The sequence below is a fragment of the Phyllobates terribilis genome, unplaced genomic scaffold, assembly GCF_046119375.1.
Source record: "Phyllobates terribilis strain yellow unplaced genomic scaffold, ASM4611937v1 Scaffold_1__5_contigs__length_1240528914, whole genome shotgun sequence".
In the NCBI taxonomy this organism is placed as follows: domain Eukaryota; kingdom Metazoa; phylum Chordata; class Amphibia; order Anura; family Dendrobatidae; genus Phyllobates; species Phyllobates terribilis.
The window spans coordinates 958,654,078-958,671,146 of NW_027362761.1; the positions used below are offsets into that span (position 1 = coordinate 958,654,078).

The following is a 17,069-nucleotide window of genomic DNA, read 5'->3' on the forward strand; positions in this document are numbered from 1 at the left end:
ATAAAAATAAATTCCACAATTGGATGTGTTTAAATAAAATGTTGCTGAGATAATCTTATAAATGTGCCCCTGCTATGTACTGTGTAATGTCTGTGTCTGACTGTGCAGGGACATGGTCTGATCATACCACAGCTCCCGGCCAGGGGAGGAAGCAAAAGAGTATACAGACATTACAGCATGGGATCACAGCTGTTTTTTTCTGTGAGGTAAAACATTTCAATGCCTGTTATTCTATATGTTTTACCTTACAGAATGAATCAGCAGCGAACCTGTGCTGTCCTGTCTGTATACTCTTTTGCTTCCCCCCTGCCCAGGAGATGTGGTATGATCAGACCATGTTCCTGTATGGTCAGACACAGCCATTACACAGTACACAGCAGAGGCACATTTATAAGATTGTCTCACCATAGTAATATTTTTTTAACACATCCAATAGTGGAATTTATTTTTATTCCAAGATCTATTGATTAAAATGAACTTTGTTAGTGGGAAAAACTTTGCTTTAATAAGCTTGTCTGAAATGTAAACTTTTTTACAAAAAGGTCAGATTGTTTTAAAAAAGTAAAAGAAAGGATACTTCAGTGAGCTATTAACTGCCGTTCCTGTACCTATCTGGTTTCGCACCAGGTCTCTACTTCCGGCCACAGTGAACACAACCTGTCAATAGTCTAAATTATTTGAAACAAACAGTTTAAAAGTATGGGTCACACTCAGAATCAAAGAGCTTCTTGTTCTGTGCTCATACGTAGTTACTTTTGTTGTACAGCAGGGGCGTACATAGGAATCATGGAGCCCCAAAGGGGAAGTTCTAATTGCCCCCCCAAAAAAAAATGTAAATAATTGTCGTGGTCACACAAGAGCAGATCTCACAACTTTCCATCCGTTACATAGTAATTTTCCCCCTGCTGTAGTCCTTGATCCCTCTTTCATTGCCCCATAAAGTGTCATGCCAACAAAAGTGTCCCCCAAACACAGTATGATACCCCCATGGTGAATTCCTGCACATGCGCAGTATAATGTCCCTACTGTGCCCCACCTCAACTCCCAGGGCAAAGTATGGTGACCCCGACACAGTATGATCCCTCAACTGTGACCCCTTAGGGCTAGAGAGGATGATACGTAATAAGGTAGGGTGTTATACATAAAAAAAGGTGAAACTATATAACTAAGGACGGTGCTATACATAATAAGTGAGTACACTATATACTGAGTATGCTATACATAATACGGCTACATTCCTGCATCTGTGTGCAGTGTCGGTGTGCTGCCCACTTTTACAGACGCATTGAGCATGTCCTATTCTGATCCTCAAAATCGGATCAGAACAGGACAGTCTCTGACCCTCACAGATCTAATTCTCAGATCCATGATTTTCATGGATGTGTTATGTATCTATGAAACTCTACGAGTCCGTTGACCATGCGATAAAAAATTCTGGCAGCACACAGACATTTCACATAAATGTGAGAATGCAGCCTAAGGGATTATACAGATAACATTATCACTCCAAGTCACACAGTGCAGATACAGAATAATATTTACATCCAGTAACTTACCGCTAACGTCTCATCTGATCAGAGTCAGTTTCTGCTGCTTCTTCTCCATCTGGTCAGACCTTCATGTCGACATCTGCCAGCCACGACTCATCTTGTCACGATGATCAGTACAGCCCTAAAAATAACAAGGTCACATATATTGTATATATACTTGTGTCTCCCCCACACTGAGCCCGTGAATACAGATATGTACCCCACCATTAATATACTATTAGCCACTTAGTAATCAAAATACAAAGTGATCAGCAGCACTGTGCCCACCATTAACTATAATCTCTGCCGCCCAATAATATAAATTATTCAGTCTCTGTGACTCTCCCCAATTACTGTAACTGTAAGGCTATGTGCACACGGAAAATGTACAAGGCTTTGCAGTACAAGCAAAGTGACACCCTCATCATTGCTCTCTCCCAGCACCCCCATCATTGCTCTCTCCTAGCACCCCCATCATTGCTCTCTCCAGCCCCATCATTGTTCTCCCCATTGCCACCATCCCTATCATTGCTCTCCCCAATCCCACCATCCCCATCATTGCTTTCCCCAGCCCCATCAGCCCCATCATTGCTCTCCCCAGCCCCAACATCCCCATCATTGCTCTCCCCAGCCCCATCATTGCTTTCCCAAGCCCCACCATCCCCATCATTGCTCTCCCCAGCTCCATCAGCCCCATCATTGCTTTCCCCAGCCTCACCATCCCCATAATTGCTCTCCCCATTGCCACCATCCCCATCATTGCTCTCCCCAGCCCCACCATCCCCACATCATTGCTTTCCCCAGCCCCATCATTGCTCTCCCCAGCCCCACCATCCCCATCATTGCTCTCCCCAGCCCCACCATCCCCATCATTGCTCTCCCCAGCCCCATCATTGCTTTCCCCAGCCTCACCATCCCCATAATTGCTCTCCCCATTGCCACCATCCCCATCATTGCTCTCCCCAGTCCCACCATCCCCATCATTGCTTTCCCCAGCCCCATCATTGCTCTCCCCAGCCCCAACATCCCCATCATTGCTCTCCCCAGCCCCATAATTGCTTTCCCAAGCCCCACCATCCCCATCATTGCTCTCCCCAGCTCCATCAGACCCATCATTGCTTTCCCCAGCTCCATCAGCCCCATCATTGCTCTCCCCATTGCCACCATCCCCATCACTGCTCTCACTAGCCCCACCATCCCCATCATTGCTTTCCCCAGCCCCATCATTGCTCTCCCCAGCCCCACCATCCACATCATTGCTCTCCCCAGCCCCACTATCCCCATCATTGCTCTCCCCAGCCCCATCATTGCTTTCCCCAGACCCATCATCCTCATCATTGCTCTCCCCAGCCCCATCAGCCCCATCATTGCTTTCCCCAGCCCCACCATCCACATCATTGCTCTCTCCAGCTCCATCAGCCCCATAATTTCTCTCCCCAGCCCCACCATCCCCATAATTGCTCTCCCCAGCTCCATCAGCCCCATCATTGCTCTCCCCAGCCCCACCATCCCCATCATTGCTCTCCCCAGCCCCATCAGCCCCATCATTGCTCTCCCCAGCCCCACCATCCACATCATTGATCTCCTCAGCCCCATCATTGCTCTCCCCATCGCCACCATCCCCATCATTGCTCTCCCCAGTCCCACCATCCCCATCATTGCTCTCCCCAGCTCCATTAGCCCCATCGTTGCTCTCCCCAGCCCCATCAGCCCCATCATTGCTCTCCCCAGCACCACCATCCCCATCATTGCTCTCTCCAGCTCAATCAGCCCCATCATTGCTCTCCCCAGACCCACCATCCCCATCATTGCTCTCCCCAGCTCCATCAGCCCCAACATTGCTCTCCCCAACCCCACATCCCCATTATTGCTCTCCCCAGCCCCATCATCCCCATCATTGCTCCCCCCAGTCCCACCATCCCCATCATTGCTCTCCCCAGCTCCATTAGCCCCATCATTGCTCTCCCCAGCCCCATCAGCCCCATCATTGCTCTCCCCAGCACCACCATCCCCATCATTGCTCTCTCCAGCTCAATCAGCCCCATCATTGCTCTCCCCAGACCCACCATCCCCATCATTGCTCTCCCCAGCTCCATCAGCCCCAACATTGCTCTCCCCAACCCCACATCCCCATTATTGCTCTCCCCAGCCCCATCATCCCCATCATTGCTCCCCCCAGCCCCACCATCCCCATAATCGCTCTCCCCAGCTCCATCAGCCCCATCATTGCTCTCCCCAGCCCCATCAGCCCCATCATTGCTTTCCCCAGTCCCACCATCCCCATCATTGCTCTCCCCGGCCCCATCAGCCCCATCATTGCTTTCCCCAGCCCCATCAGCCCCATCATTGCTCTCCCCAGCACCACCATCCCCATCATTGCTCTCTCCAGCTCCATCAGCCCCATCATTGCTCTCCCCAGACCCACCATCCCCATCATTGCTCTCCCCATTGCCACCATCCCCATCATTGCTCTCCCCAGCCCCACCATCCCCATCATTGCTCTCCCCAGCTCCATCAGCCCCAACATTGCTCTCCCCAACCCCAGATCCCCATCATTGCTCTCCCCGGCCCCATCATCCCCATCATTGCTTCCCCCAGCTCCACCATCCCCATAATTGCTTTCCCCAGCTCCATCAGCCCCATCATTGCTCTCCCCAGCCCCACCATCCCCAAAATTGCTCTCCCCAGCCCCACCATCCCCATCATTGCTCCCCAAAGCCCCACCACCCCCATAATTGCTCTCCCCAGCTCCATCAGCCCCATCATTGCTCACCCCAGCCCCATCAGCCCCATCACTGCTCTCCCCAGCCCCACCATCCACATCATTGATCTCCTCAGCCCCATCAGCCCCATCATTGCTCTCCCCATCGCCACCATCCCCATCATTGCTCTCCCCAGTCCCACCATCCCCATCATTGCTCTCCCCAGCTCCATTGGCCCCATCATTGCTCTCCCTAACCCCATCAGTCTCATCATTGCTCTCCCCAGCACCACCATCCCCATCATTGCTCTCCCCATTGCCACCATCCCCATCATTGCTCTCCCCAGCCCCACCATCCCCATCATTGCTCTCCCCAGCTCCATCAGCCCCAACATTGCTCTCCCCAACCCCAGATCCCCATCATTGCTCTCCCCGGCCCCATCATCCCCATCATTGCTTCCCCCAGCCCCACCATCCCCATAATTGCTCTCCCCAGCTCCATCAGCCCCATCATTGCTCTCCCCAGCCCCACCATCCCCAAAATTGCTCTCCCCAGCCCCACCATCCCCATCATTGCTCCCCAAAGCCCCACCACCCCATAATTGCTCTCCCCAGCTCCATCAGCCCCATCATTGCTCACCCCAGCCCCATCAGCCCCATCACTGCTCTCCCCAGCCCCACCATCCACATCATTGATCTCCTCAGCCCCATCAGCCCCATCATTGCTCTCCCCATCGCCACCATCCCCATCATTGCTCTCCCCAGTCCCACCATCCCCATCATTGCTCTCCCCAGCTCCATTAGCCCCATCATTGCTCTCCCCAACCCCATCAGTCTCATCATTGCTCTCCCCAGCACGACCATCCCCATCATTGCTCTCTCCAGCTCCATCAGCCTCATCATTGCTCTCCCCAGACCCACCATCCCCACCATTGCTCTCCCCATCGCCACCATCCCCATCATTGCTCTAACCAGCCCCACCATCCCCATCATTGCTCTCCCCAGCTCCATCAGCCCCAACATTGCTCTCCCCAGCCCCACATCCCCATCATTGCTCTCCCCAGCCCCATCATCCCCATCATTGCTCCCCCTAGCCCCACCATCCGCATAACTGCTCTCCCCAGCGCCATCAGCCCCATCATTGCTCTCCCCAGCCCCATCATCCACATCATTGATCTCCTCAGCCCCATCATTGCTCTCCCCATCGCCACCATCCACATCATTGATCTCCTCAGCCCCATCATTGCTCTCCCCATCGCCACCATCCCCATCATTGCTCTCCCCAGTCCCACCATCCCCATCATTGCTCTCCCCAGCTCTATTAGCCCCATCATTGCTCTCTCCAGCCCCATCAGCCCCATCATTGCTCTCTCCAGCACCACCATCCCCATCATTGCTCTCTCCAGCTCCATCAGCCACATCATTGCTCTCCCCATCGCCACCATCCCCATCATTGCTCTCCCCATCGCCACCATCCCCATCATTGCTCTCCCCAGCCCCACCACCCCCATCATTGCTCTCCCCAGCTCCATCAGCCCCAACATTGCTCTCCCCAGCCCCACATCCCCATCATTGCTCTCCCTAGTCTCATCATCCCCATCATTGCTCCCCCCATCCCCATCATTGCTCTCCCCAGCACCACATCCCCATCATTGCTCTCCCCAGCCCCATCATCCCCATCATTTCTCTTCCCATCCCCCTCACTGCTCTCCCCAGCCCCACCATTGCTCTTCCCCACCTCCCCTCATTCTCCTGTTCCTCTCCCCAGCGTTATAAGTAAAAAGAAAAAAAAACTTACCTCTCAGCACGCGCTCCTGCAGCATCCTCCTAGTTGCTGGCAACTTTCTTCCTGACCCAGGCGAGCGCTGCATGATGATGTCATCAAGCTGCGCGCGTCTGTGTCAAGGAGGAAGCAGAGAACGGATTCCTCCAGCTCCGCTGCCATTTTCATCCTGTCAGCAGCAGAGCTGAAGGGATCGCTCCATGCCCGCCGCGTGCAGGGAGCAGCTGAACCGGCGGCTGTATGTCCTCCCCTGGACTGCTATGGGGCCCCCTTGCATCACGGGCCCCATAGCAGTCGCGTGGCCTGCCGCCATTGGCGGTACGCCACTGTTGTACAGATATCTTTAGCAGATTTCAAAACTTGGCTTGTCCTTATAGAAAACAGTCAAAGGGTTGTCAATTATACACTCTGCCATCTCCTACAATGCTATGAGAGAGCTAGTTTTCCCTCATTTAGATTACTGTACAGTGCATGGGATAAAAGCTAAATTCCAAAATACTGACAGTCTAATCTGAAGCCTGCAGAATTGTGAGCGCAGCTCTGTACTGTAAGGTTGAGGAAGAAGATAAGTAATATAATATACAGTACACACCAAAAGTTTGGACACACTTTCTCATTTAAAGATTTTTCTGTATTTTCATGACTATGAAAATTGTACATTCACACTGAAAGCATCAAAACTATGAATTAACACATGTGGAATTATATACTTAACAAAAAAGTGTGAAACAACTGAAAATATGTCTTATATTCTAGGTTCTTCAAAGTAGCCACCTTTTGCTTTGATGACTGCTTTGCACACTCTTGGCATTCTCTTGATGAGCTTCAAGAGGTAGTCACCGGAAATGGTTTTCACTTCACAGGTGTGCCCTGTCAGGTTTAATAAGTGGGATTTCTTGCCTTATAAATGGGGTTGGGACCATCAGTTGTGTTGTGCAGAAGTCTGGTGGATACACAGCTGATAGTCCTACTGAATAGACTGTTAGAATTTATATTATGGTAAGAAAAAAGCAGCTAAGTAAAGATAAACGAGTGGCCATCATTACTTTAAGAAATGAAGGTCAGTCAGTGCGAAAAATTGGGAAAACTTTGAAAGTGTCCCCAAGTGCAGTTGCAAAAACCATCAAGCACTACAAAGAAACTGGCTCACATGAGGACTGCCCCAGGAAAGGAAGACCAAGAGTCACCTCTGCTTCTGCGGATAAGTTTATCCGAGTCACCAGCCTCAGAAATCGCAGGTTAACAGCAGCTCAGATTAGAGACCAGGTCAATGCCACACAGAGTTCTAGCAGGAGACACATCTCTTCAACAACAGTTAAGAGGAGGCTTTGTGCAGCAGGCCTTCATGGTAAAATAGCTGCTAGGAAACCACTGCTAAGGACAGGCAACAAGCAGAAGAGACTTGTTTGGGCTAAAGAACACAAGGAATGGACATTAGACCAGTGGAAATCTTTGCTTTGGTCTGATGAGTCCAAATTTGAGATCTTTGGTTCCAACCACCGTGTCTTTGTGCAATGCAGAAAAGGTAAACGGATGGACTCTACATGCCTGGTTCCCACCGTGAAGCATGGAGGAGGAGGTGTGATGGTGTGGGGGTGCTTTGCTGGTGACACTGTTGGGGATTTATTCAAAATTGAAGGCATACTGAACCAGCATGGCTACCACAGCATCTTGCAGCGGCATGCTATTCCATCCGGTTTGCATTTAGTTGGACTATCATTTATTTTTCAACAGGATAATGACCCCAAACACACCTCCAGGCTGTGTAAGGGCTATTTGACCAAGAAGGAGAGTGATGGGGTGCTACCCCAGATGACCTGGCCTCCACAGTCACCACACCTGAACCAAATCGAGATGGTTTGGGGTGAGCTGGACCACAGAGTGAAGGCAAAAGGGCCAACAAGTGCTAAGCATCTCTGGGATCTCCTCCAAGATTGTTGGAAGACCATTTCCGGTGACTACGTCTTGAAGCTCATCAAGAGAATGCCAAGAGTGTGCAAAGCAGTCATCAAAGCAAAAGGTGGCTACTTTGAAGAACCTAGAATATAAGACATATTTTCAGTTGTTTCACACTTTTTTGTTAAGTATATAATTCCACATGTGTTAATTCATAGTTTTGATGCCTTCAGTGTGAATGTACAATTTTCATAGTCATGAAAATACAGAAAAATCTTTAAATGAGAAGGTGTGTCCCAACTTTTGGTCTGTACTGTATGTAGCTCAATTCAAATGGAAAACTGAAAAGTTGTAATCAGACATAAATATAAACTTTAACTCTTTTTGTAAAAATAAATTTAAAGAAATGATCATATAAAACCATTGGTAACTCTCCCATTATAGTTTGCCTCCAAAATCTCTATGCATCTGTCTTTTAAATTTATAGAACAGAAATCTGTACAAATATAATGCACAGGTAAGAGCACCGGGCAGGAAACGCTTTGATGCTGTCTCACTCTGCCCTTTTAAACTGTATTTGTTTCAAATAATTTAGACTGAAAGGGTCACTCAAGAAGGGCAGTGCTTAAGACGTAAAGAGCCAGTAAATGGGAAGTGACAGATCTCTAGCAATTCGAGTCATTCACAGTTGAATAAATTGGCAGTGACAGCAAGACATTCGAGTGCTAACTTACCTCTCCAAAGCTTTTGCCATTGCTTCATATGCTTTTCCTAGCCCAACATTATCTCCAAGTTCTTTAGAAATCTCCATGTAACTAGTGAGAGACTGTAGATAAAATAAAAACACAATAGAGTTACAATATACAAAAAGTAGCATATGTCTAAAATGTCTTAAATAAAATAAAAATACTTAAAAAGTAGCATATTTCTTAAATCTATGATTTTACTGAAAGGAAAATTCCTATAAATACTAAAAGAAAGATTAGGAATAAGACTATTCATCTCTTCACCCTGGATGTTGCTTTGTTGTATCATCAATATATCATGTAGTACTATGTAAAGAACACATTAAATAGATAAAATGAAATTATGCAAATTACATTAAAAAAATTGTCAAGTTTCTATAATTATTTTATATTTCTTAAATAATTTCAGGACCCCAGATAAAACAATTACAGAGGTGCCAGTCCAATGAAGTCAGTGCAGCTATTTCCAGAGAGTGATGCGACTTATTATGTAAACTGCCAGGTGCAGCCAATGAGTGGCTGCTCATTAACTGCAGCCTGCATGTAACACAAGTCACATCACTCTCCGAAAACAGCGGCACTTACATTGCTGGAATGGCGTTGCTTCAGGAGGTGAAAATATATTGTTTTTATTATATATAGGGTCCTAAAACGATTAAGCTGGGGTTGTACAGTAGTGGAAAAAACCCTTTAATTATAAAAAAAATTGAATACTATTGGCCATATTGCTTCCTGTTCGTAAAATAAAAGTGCGCACAATTCTTAAGAATTCAAGCGGTAATTAACCTTTTTTTTTTCCTGTTTCATTTTTATTCTATAAATTTAATTTGGTCACATTTTTAAATGGGGTTAAACACACTATTTTGGTGCCTTCGTGCAGAAAACACTGTTCTACAGCCAGATTAGTTCAGAGAAGAAAACAGTTGAACTTAACTAATTTTATGGTGCTGGAAACTAATATGATTCTTAAATTTGCTGATTGGCTCTAATTTTCAAGATCGAGAGGAGGCTGTAATTACTTATGTCACCTTTCATGCAGGCTTATAGAAAAATTGTGTCTCTATTATTTCATCATCGTTATTGAATTGTTAGTAGCTAGTCTATTACATCATCTATTTAGTTTATTGAGCCTTCAGTATTCTATAATCTTAGGGAGACCAATCAAAAGACGCCAACTCCGCTCCGACGACGTAATCCTAATTATAGTTGCATCACCTACTTTTATAAATGCTCTCTGTGTAGAGTATACAGTTTTAGGATTTCTCAAGTTTGTTTCTTAGCATATTGACATGTTTCCATATGTTTTTTCAGCTATGCCTTGTTTTTGTATTAACAGAGAGCATAGTTTTTGCTACATATGTGGAGAAGTCACTTTAGTGTCACAAAGGCGAAGCTTGACTACCATGATATGGGAAGACTACAACCTGTATTTTGGCTGTAGAATAGGAGATAAGAGTTTGGCTCCACACACATGCTCCAATAGATGTGCATCACATCTTACCCAGTGGTTGCATGGGAAGAGGCAATCTATGCCTTTTGTAGTCCCAATCATCTGGAGAGAGCCAACTGATCACACTACTAATTGCTATTTCTGCATGGTGCCCCCCATTAGGATAGGAGTTTCAAAGAAGAAGAAGTGGAATTTACAGTATCCAAGCATTCCATCTGCAATACGTCCAGCACCACATACAGAAGAACTGCTGGTTCCAAAAGCACCAGAAACATTTTCAGTCGAATCAAGTGAGGAAGAAGAGTGCGCTTGGTGTCATGAAGCATCTTCCTCTCCTGACCCAGACTTTCTATCAGTGACCTCAACTGAACCACATCTTATAACACAAACTGAACTGAACAATCTTGTTAGAGATTTGGATCTGCCCAAGAGTAAAGCTGAGCTCTTAGGTTCCAGGCTACAGCAGTAGAATCTCCTACCAGACGATTTTTGGATTTCTTTGTTCCGCAACAATGATAAAGATCTTGTCCAATACTTCTTCATGGAGGGTGATATTGTGGCATGCAACAACATCAACAGTTTAACTGGAAGCTCTGAAGGCAAGTCATAATCCACAGGAATGGAGGTGCCTGAACTAGAACCAACATATGTGGCCCCTCTGTGGTGATTTAAAGGTGGTTGCCCTCTTATTTGGGCTCCAGGGTGGATACATAAAGTACTGCTGCTTTCTGTGTGAGTGGGATAGTCATGCAAGAGACTATCACTACAATAAAAAATACTGGCCTCTCTGACATTCACTTCAGCCAGGGAGTAAAAATTGTCCTGGAAGGAGTCCTTATTAGACCTCAGATTCGTAAGCTTCTTCAAGATAAGGAGTTTCTCCGTTTGTTGCAGGACAAGGAAAAGGCTGCATGGGTAGCATTCGCTTTAGTGGTAACTAAATTTTTTGGGAAACTCAAGAACAGATAACTATGACAAGTTGGTGGAAAATCTCCTATTACATAAGGATCTTGGCTGTAACGTGTCCTTAAAGATTCATTTCTTACATTCGCAGCAAGACTTTTTTCCACAAACTGTGGAGCAGTGAGCAACGAGCACGGTAAGAGATTTCACCAAGATATTGCGGCTACAGAGAAAAGATATAAAGGAAAATGGAATCCATCAATGCTTGAAGATTATTGTTGGACAATTGTATGAGATGATCTGATGCAGGAGTACAAGAGACAAGCATAAAAGAGTTGTCACTAAATGAGGACCACATTTTGTAGTGCAATTTCTGAAACTGTTTATAATTCGCAATAGTGTTTAGACATGTTTCAGTTATTTGAATTGTTTCTAAGTTTCCTCTAAATGAATATAATGAAATTGGCATAACAAAATATTCTGCATCTTTATACTTGCTAAAATAATAATGTTTCAAAGTACTGAAACTTTTATGCATAAATTATGCATAGCTGTAAAAGGAAAACTCTTTGATATCATAGAAATAAGAGCCAACTAAAATTTTTCATTGTCAAATTTGAATTCAAGAGGTCAAAATCATTAAGAAATGTCTCATTTCATAACTGAACCTGACAATTTTTGAAAATAAGGATAACAGTAAAATTGGCACTAAAGTGTTTTTTACTAAGTGTTTAGATCCATAATCCATGAGTATGGATTGCCCAAATAAGATTCCAAAGTAAAAGCAGTTTTCACAATGTGCACAAAGTCTCTAGCAGCCACAAAAAAAGGAGTGTAGAAGTTGGGTCTGCACAGCTCTCACTGTGACTGCATTGTGTTCTTTTCTATACACAAGGGCCCAGAATGCCTGTCTGCTTTCCCCAAATGTTTTCCGAAACCCTCATTCCTGCACAGTGCTCTCACTGTGACTCAGTCAGGAAGGTTTGTCATGCAAAATAGCATAGCTACTTTATTCAGAAACAAGTATTTGCCATTAAGTGTTTTGTGTATTAAAGGGGTTGTACCACAAACAAAAGTATATTTTAATCAACAGATCTTGGAATAAAAATAAACTCCACAATTGGATGTATTTAAAAAAAATGTTCCTGTGCCGAGATAATCTTATAAATGTGCCCCTGTGTAATGGCTGTGTGCAGGAACATGGTTGCAAGTACCACAGCTACTAGCCAGGGGGAAAAGCAAAAGAGAGTATATAGACATTACAGCACGGGATCACAGACAATTTTTTCTTTGAGGTTAAGTATTGTTTAAAAACAGGCAGTGAAATGTTTTACTCACAAAAAAATCAGTTGTGACCCCCTGCTGTAATGTCTGTATACTCCCTTTTGCGTTTTCCTCTGCTCAGGAGCTGTGGTATGATCAGACCATGTTCCAGCACAGTCAGACACAGCTACTACACAGTAGACAGCAGGGGCATATTTGTAAGATTATCTCAACACAGGAACTTTCTTTTTAACACAACCAATTGTGAAACTTATTTTTATTCCAAGATCTGTTGATTAAAATATACTTTTGTTTGCTGATCAACCCCTTTAAGGGATAAACATAATTTCACTCACATATTAAAGGTTTCTTATCAACTGATGGTTAAAGGCTTTCTCAATATGAATCTTCAGGAGTGCACCACTCCTGGCCCCCGGCTTTCTGCTTTGCTGGGGTGGTGGTGCACTCCTGAAGACTGACAGTTCAGAACATGGACATGGATTTTGCCAGGGGCGTAACTGTCGGGGGAACAGATGAGGCAATTACCCCAGGCACATGCAGCCAGGGTTGGAGCCATTAGGCCGCCTATTGCGGTGGTCTGAGGTGTCCTCCAGGCCAAGACATTTTGTCATCCCCCAGAAGTGGAATGTAGCTATTCTATGAGCAGGTTGTAAAGGTGACAACCAGCTTAAAAGACATGTAAAAGGATGGCTCCCTGTATTTACTTGTACTCACGTCTTGCATTCTGGCTTTTCCAGGGTCAAGGAAACTTCAGCAGCATGATGACGTTCCTTAATCATGCTGCTGACGTCATCCCTTTCTGCAAAGGAGGAGAGTAAGCTCTCCAATGGCTCTGAAGAAACAGAGGTATTTCATGGGCGGGAGTGGAAAGTGGAAAGTAACTGGGAGAAAAAATGGAGGGAACAGTATGAGGGGTGAGGGGTCAGTATGAGACAGAAAAGTGTGAGGGGACAGTATGGAGGAAGAAAAGTGTTGGGGACAGTATATAGAAAGAAAAGTGTGAGGGTACAGTACATGGGGAAAAGTGTGAGTGGAACATTTTTTGGGAAAAAATGTGAGTAGACAGCGTGGAAAGGAACTGTGGGGGGACAGTGTGTGGGTGAGTGAGAGGGAACAGTGTGGGGGAAGTGTAAGGGGACAGTGTTGGAGAGCAAAATGTGCAGGGACAGTGTGGAGGGGAAGTGTAAGGGAAAAGTGTGTGTGGGAGTTTGAGGCAACAGTGTGAGGGGTGGAATGTGAGGGGGCACCATATAGAGACAGAGTAGTGTGGGAGGCAGTATAGAGAGGGAGCAGCATGCATGGAGGGAAGAGTGAAGAGGAGGCAAAGTATAGAAAATGGATGGTATAGGGGAACATAGTGTGACAGAACACAGTGAAGATGGTGTGCAGTATGAAAAGGGGGCAGTGTGGTGGGAGACACATAAGATAGGGACAGTGTGGTGGCTATAGCTAATCAGGGAAGACAGTGAGGTGCTTATAGCTAATAAGAGAGGGCATGGGTGGTTATAGTGCATAAGGACAGACACTGTAGATTCAATATTTTATAGGAGGATAGTGTGGAGGCCATGTACCATGATAGGGACATTGGAGGGGTATTATATTGTGTAAGGAGCACAGGAAGGGGCAACTATTTATTAAGGAGCATAATGTAGGGCAGATATTTTTATTCAGGAGAATTATAATGACACTGCTATATTTAAGGGCACAGTGTCGGAATGTGCTGCAGAAGACCAGAGAAAATGGATGTCTGTAGAAACAATATGTCAACGTAAAAAGTCATCATTTGAAAATGACGAGATAGAAAGGAAAAGAAAGAGAACGACTCCAATCAGAGAAGATATCACCTATAAGGTGCAGTGCTTGGAAGTAAATGTTTATTTGTAATACTGGCTGTGTCTCATCAGTACTGTGGTTCCTGTATGGTCCGCAGATTGATGATGTCTGTTAATAACTACCAATATCTACTTACCATTGTTAAGAACATACAGGCAGTTGTAGGTTCATACAATACAACTGTATATACAGCTGACCTAACAGTGCAGTTAATCACTGTACTAAGCTTGGTGATTTATTTATGTACTGATGGTGGTTCTGATAATGTATTCCTGTACTGTTGTTGGTTTTGATGCTGTAATTCTGTAATCTTGGTAGTTCTGTTGCCGTATTCATGTTCTAATCGGTGTTTTGGTGCTGTTTTTATGTACTGATGGGGGTTCTGATGCTATATTCATGTACTGATGATGCTTCTGATGATGTATTCATGTACGGATGATTTTTCTGGTAATGTATTCCTGTGCTGATAATGGTTCTAGTGATTTATTCCTGTACTGATGGTGTTTCTTGTAATATATTCCTGCACTGATGAAGTTTCAGATGCTGTATTTCTGTACTGTTGGTGGTTCTGGTAATGAATTGAAGTACTGCTATTAGTTCTGATCCTATACACATTTATCAATTCATCACTTGTCAGACAACGTGACACATGGCTATGTTAACAAAATATTATGCTGTCTGAAAAGTTAAAGATTGCTACATATGTATTTATTTTAGGAACATTAATGATAAAATTAAGCACTGTAGCATGCCAAATCCTAACAGTGTGTAATATAACCACTGTCAGGATTCAGCTCTGCTTGCTGTTTTCAGCTGTCATCATATGACCACTCATGTATGATTTTCATATTTGCTGACATGTTCCAACTAGCTTCTCTTTCATCTTCTCTCAATGAAGCAGGGGCTGTAGTCTTTCACTTAACATTGAGAGAATCAGGAAGAGAAGCTAGTCGACATGTGACGCAAATTGAATATGAGCAGTAACATGACGACTACTTAAACTACTTAAGCTATGTATTGAAGGGAGTGCCAATCTGCATTTTTGCAATGGATGCAGGAAAACCTAGATTCACCTCTGACTAGGCTATATTTTGGCATGATGACTGGGTTACTATCTTTAGTAGGCATATGCCTGCATTACTGCAGTGTAAAAATGTAATAGTCTCTGGTTGTAAAGGGGCAAAGAACACACCAGAAAGTCATTTAAACTGTTTATAGTTACATCACAAATATGTGTAGCAAAATATAGTTACATAAGCTTCAGAGACCTCATAAGTGTCTTAATATGGGGTAAAGTTTATCTAATGTACTCATTCATATACTAATCATCTCAGTAATAATAAGTTATATTACATTGCATTGTACACAAACTCTTTGGTATTAATAAATTAAACTAGAGGGGAGGGGAATTATTCCCTCAAACTTTATTATGCGCCACAACGTGTCTGCGTATCACAGTCTCCCAGTTGGTGAATTACAGAACCTTGATAACTTCTCTTTGTATAAATTACTCCAACATAACCTAAAACTAACCAAATGATTACAACTACTTTAATCCTCTTTTTCGCTTCTTGGCTCCACTGATGGTATGGAGTGAAAGTTTACTTTTGTTAAATCTGAAATTTAGAGGTTTTCAGTTCTGCAAAACTATGCGCTTAACTTTGCACAAACTTAGGCGTTAGTGGATGATAATTAGTATGATTGGGATATATGACAATGCTGCATATGATAAAATGAACATGGCACTGAGTTGCTATATGTGCAATCCGCTACATGCTGTGTGTGAACTCTATATTTAATAACTACAAGCACAACGTAAAAATAAATTCCCTTTTACCTAGCTGGCAATGGAAAACAATGTCAAAGAATATTAGTAATACATTTCTAAGGTTTCTGCCAATGAAAATGTGCTCAGTCATTTCATAGTTCTTGAGCAGTAGAGTGCTGCTGCTGCAGTTACACCTCCAGAGCAGGATTCAGACAATCAGCTGGAACATTAGTCAAAGTGATCCCAAGCTAACAATGTCTGACATGAGCTGCTGAAGTGGGCTGAGCAGCATGCTGAGACACTGCAAAAGAGGGAAATGTCGAAGCCGGAGGTAGGTATCTGCACTCGTTTGATCATGCACACATTTGTATGCATTAATAATTCTAATTCCCTATTACATAAAATGATACAAAATCTTCTAACAAATACTCATAGTAAATGTGATACAGTGTATAATTTTGTTTATCTCAAGAGCAGCTACCAAAAAACAGGCATATTCTAAAATATGTGCCTTTATGTCTTACATGTTAACGTTAATTGATTTAAGCTATCTAGAAACCACTCTATGTCTATGTAGCACCAAGCACTGTATGAGGGTTAATAAAATCTGGCATAAGGATGCTGTGCTACAAAATGGAAACTAGTTTCAGTCAAAAATAATATAAAACAGTCTGGCAAACTTGAAAAATAATGTAAACATATTAATAAAATAAATGCAGTTCTCTTTCTATGGATAAATTCATTAATTCATTTAATTAGGAATCAATGAAAAATATGTTTTTAAATTCACATCTTAATGGGGCAACATAGGGTACTTAGTTGTCATTTTTTATTTAAAAAAAAAAGCATAAAGGCCATCCCACCACAACAAGAGGTACACAATCATGATGGTTCCTAACTCTAGTATCCTCGCTATGTGCCCGCAGGCCTCAAAATAGGCCGGAGCTCAGCAGCACCTGGATCTGATTGTGTTTTACATCAGTTAGTGAAAAACTAAATAGACTAGGTGCAAAGCCCTAGAGGGTATTTGGGGAGGATGGGGGGTGGAACACCAGTGTATATAGAATAAGAAACTAAATCAAAACTGAAAACATGGGCCAGCACGCCTGTTGGTATAAGTGTAATAAGTAGGTGCACATTCACACTGTGGCCATTAAATAGACAATTATAACATAG

The 17,069-nt window shown here is 44.1% G+C and overlaps 1 protein-coding gene across 3 annotated transcripts in view; it reads right to left on the reverse strand.

The window, feature by feature from the left end:
* TTC29 (tetratricopeptide repeat domain 29) overlaps nt 1-17,069 on the reverse strand; it is a 387,470-nt gene that overhangs the window by 121,388 nt on the left and 249,013 nt on the right. For all 3 annotated transcript variants that reach the window (XM_073642501.1, XM_073642502.1, XM_073642503.1), the window contains one exon: nt 8,644-8,735. In XM_073642501.1, coding sequence (XP_073498602.1) covers nt 8,644-8,735 — 92 coding nt within the window. The remainder of the gene's footprint in view (nt 1-8,643; nt 8,736-17,069) is intronic.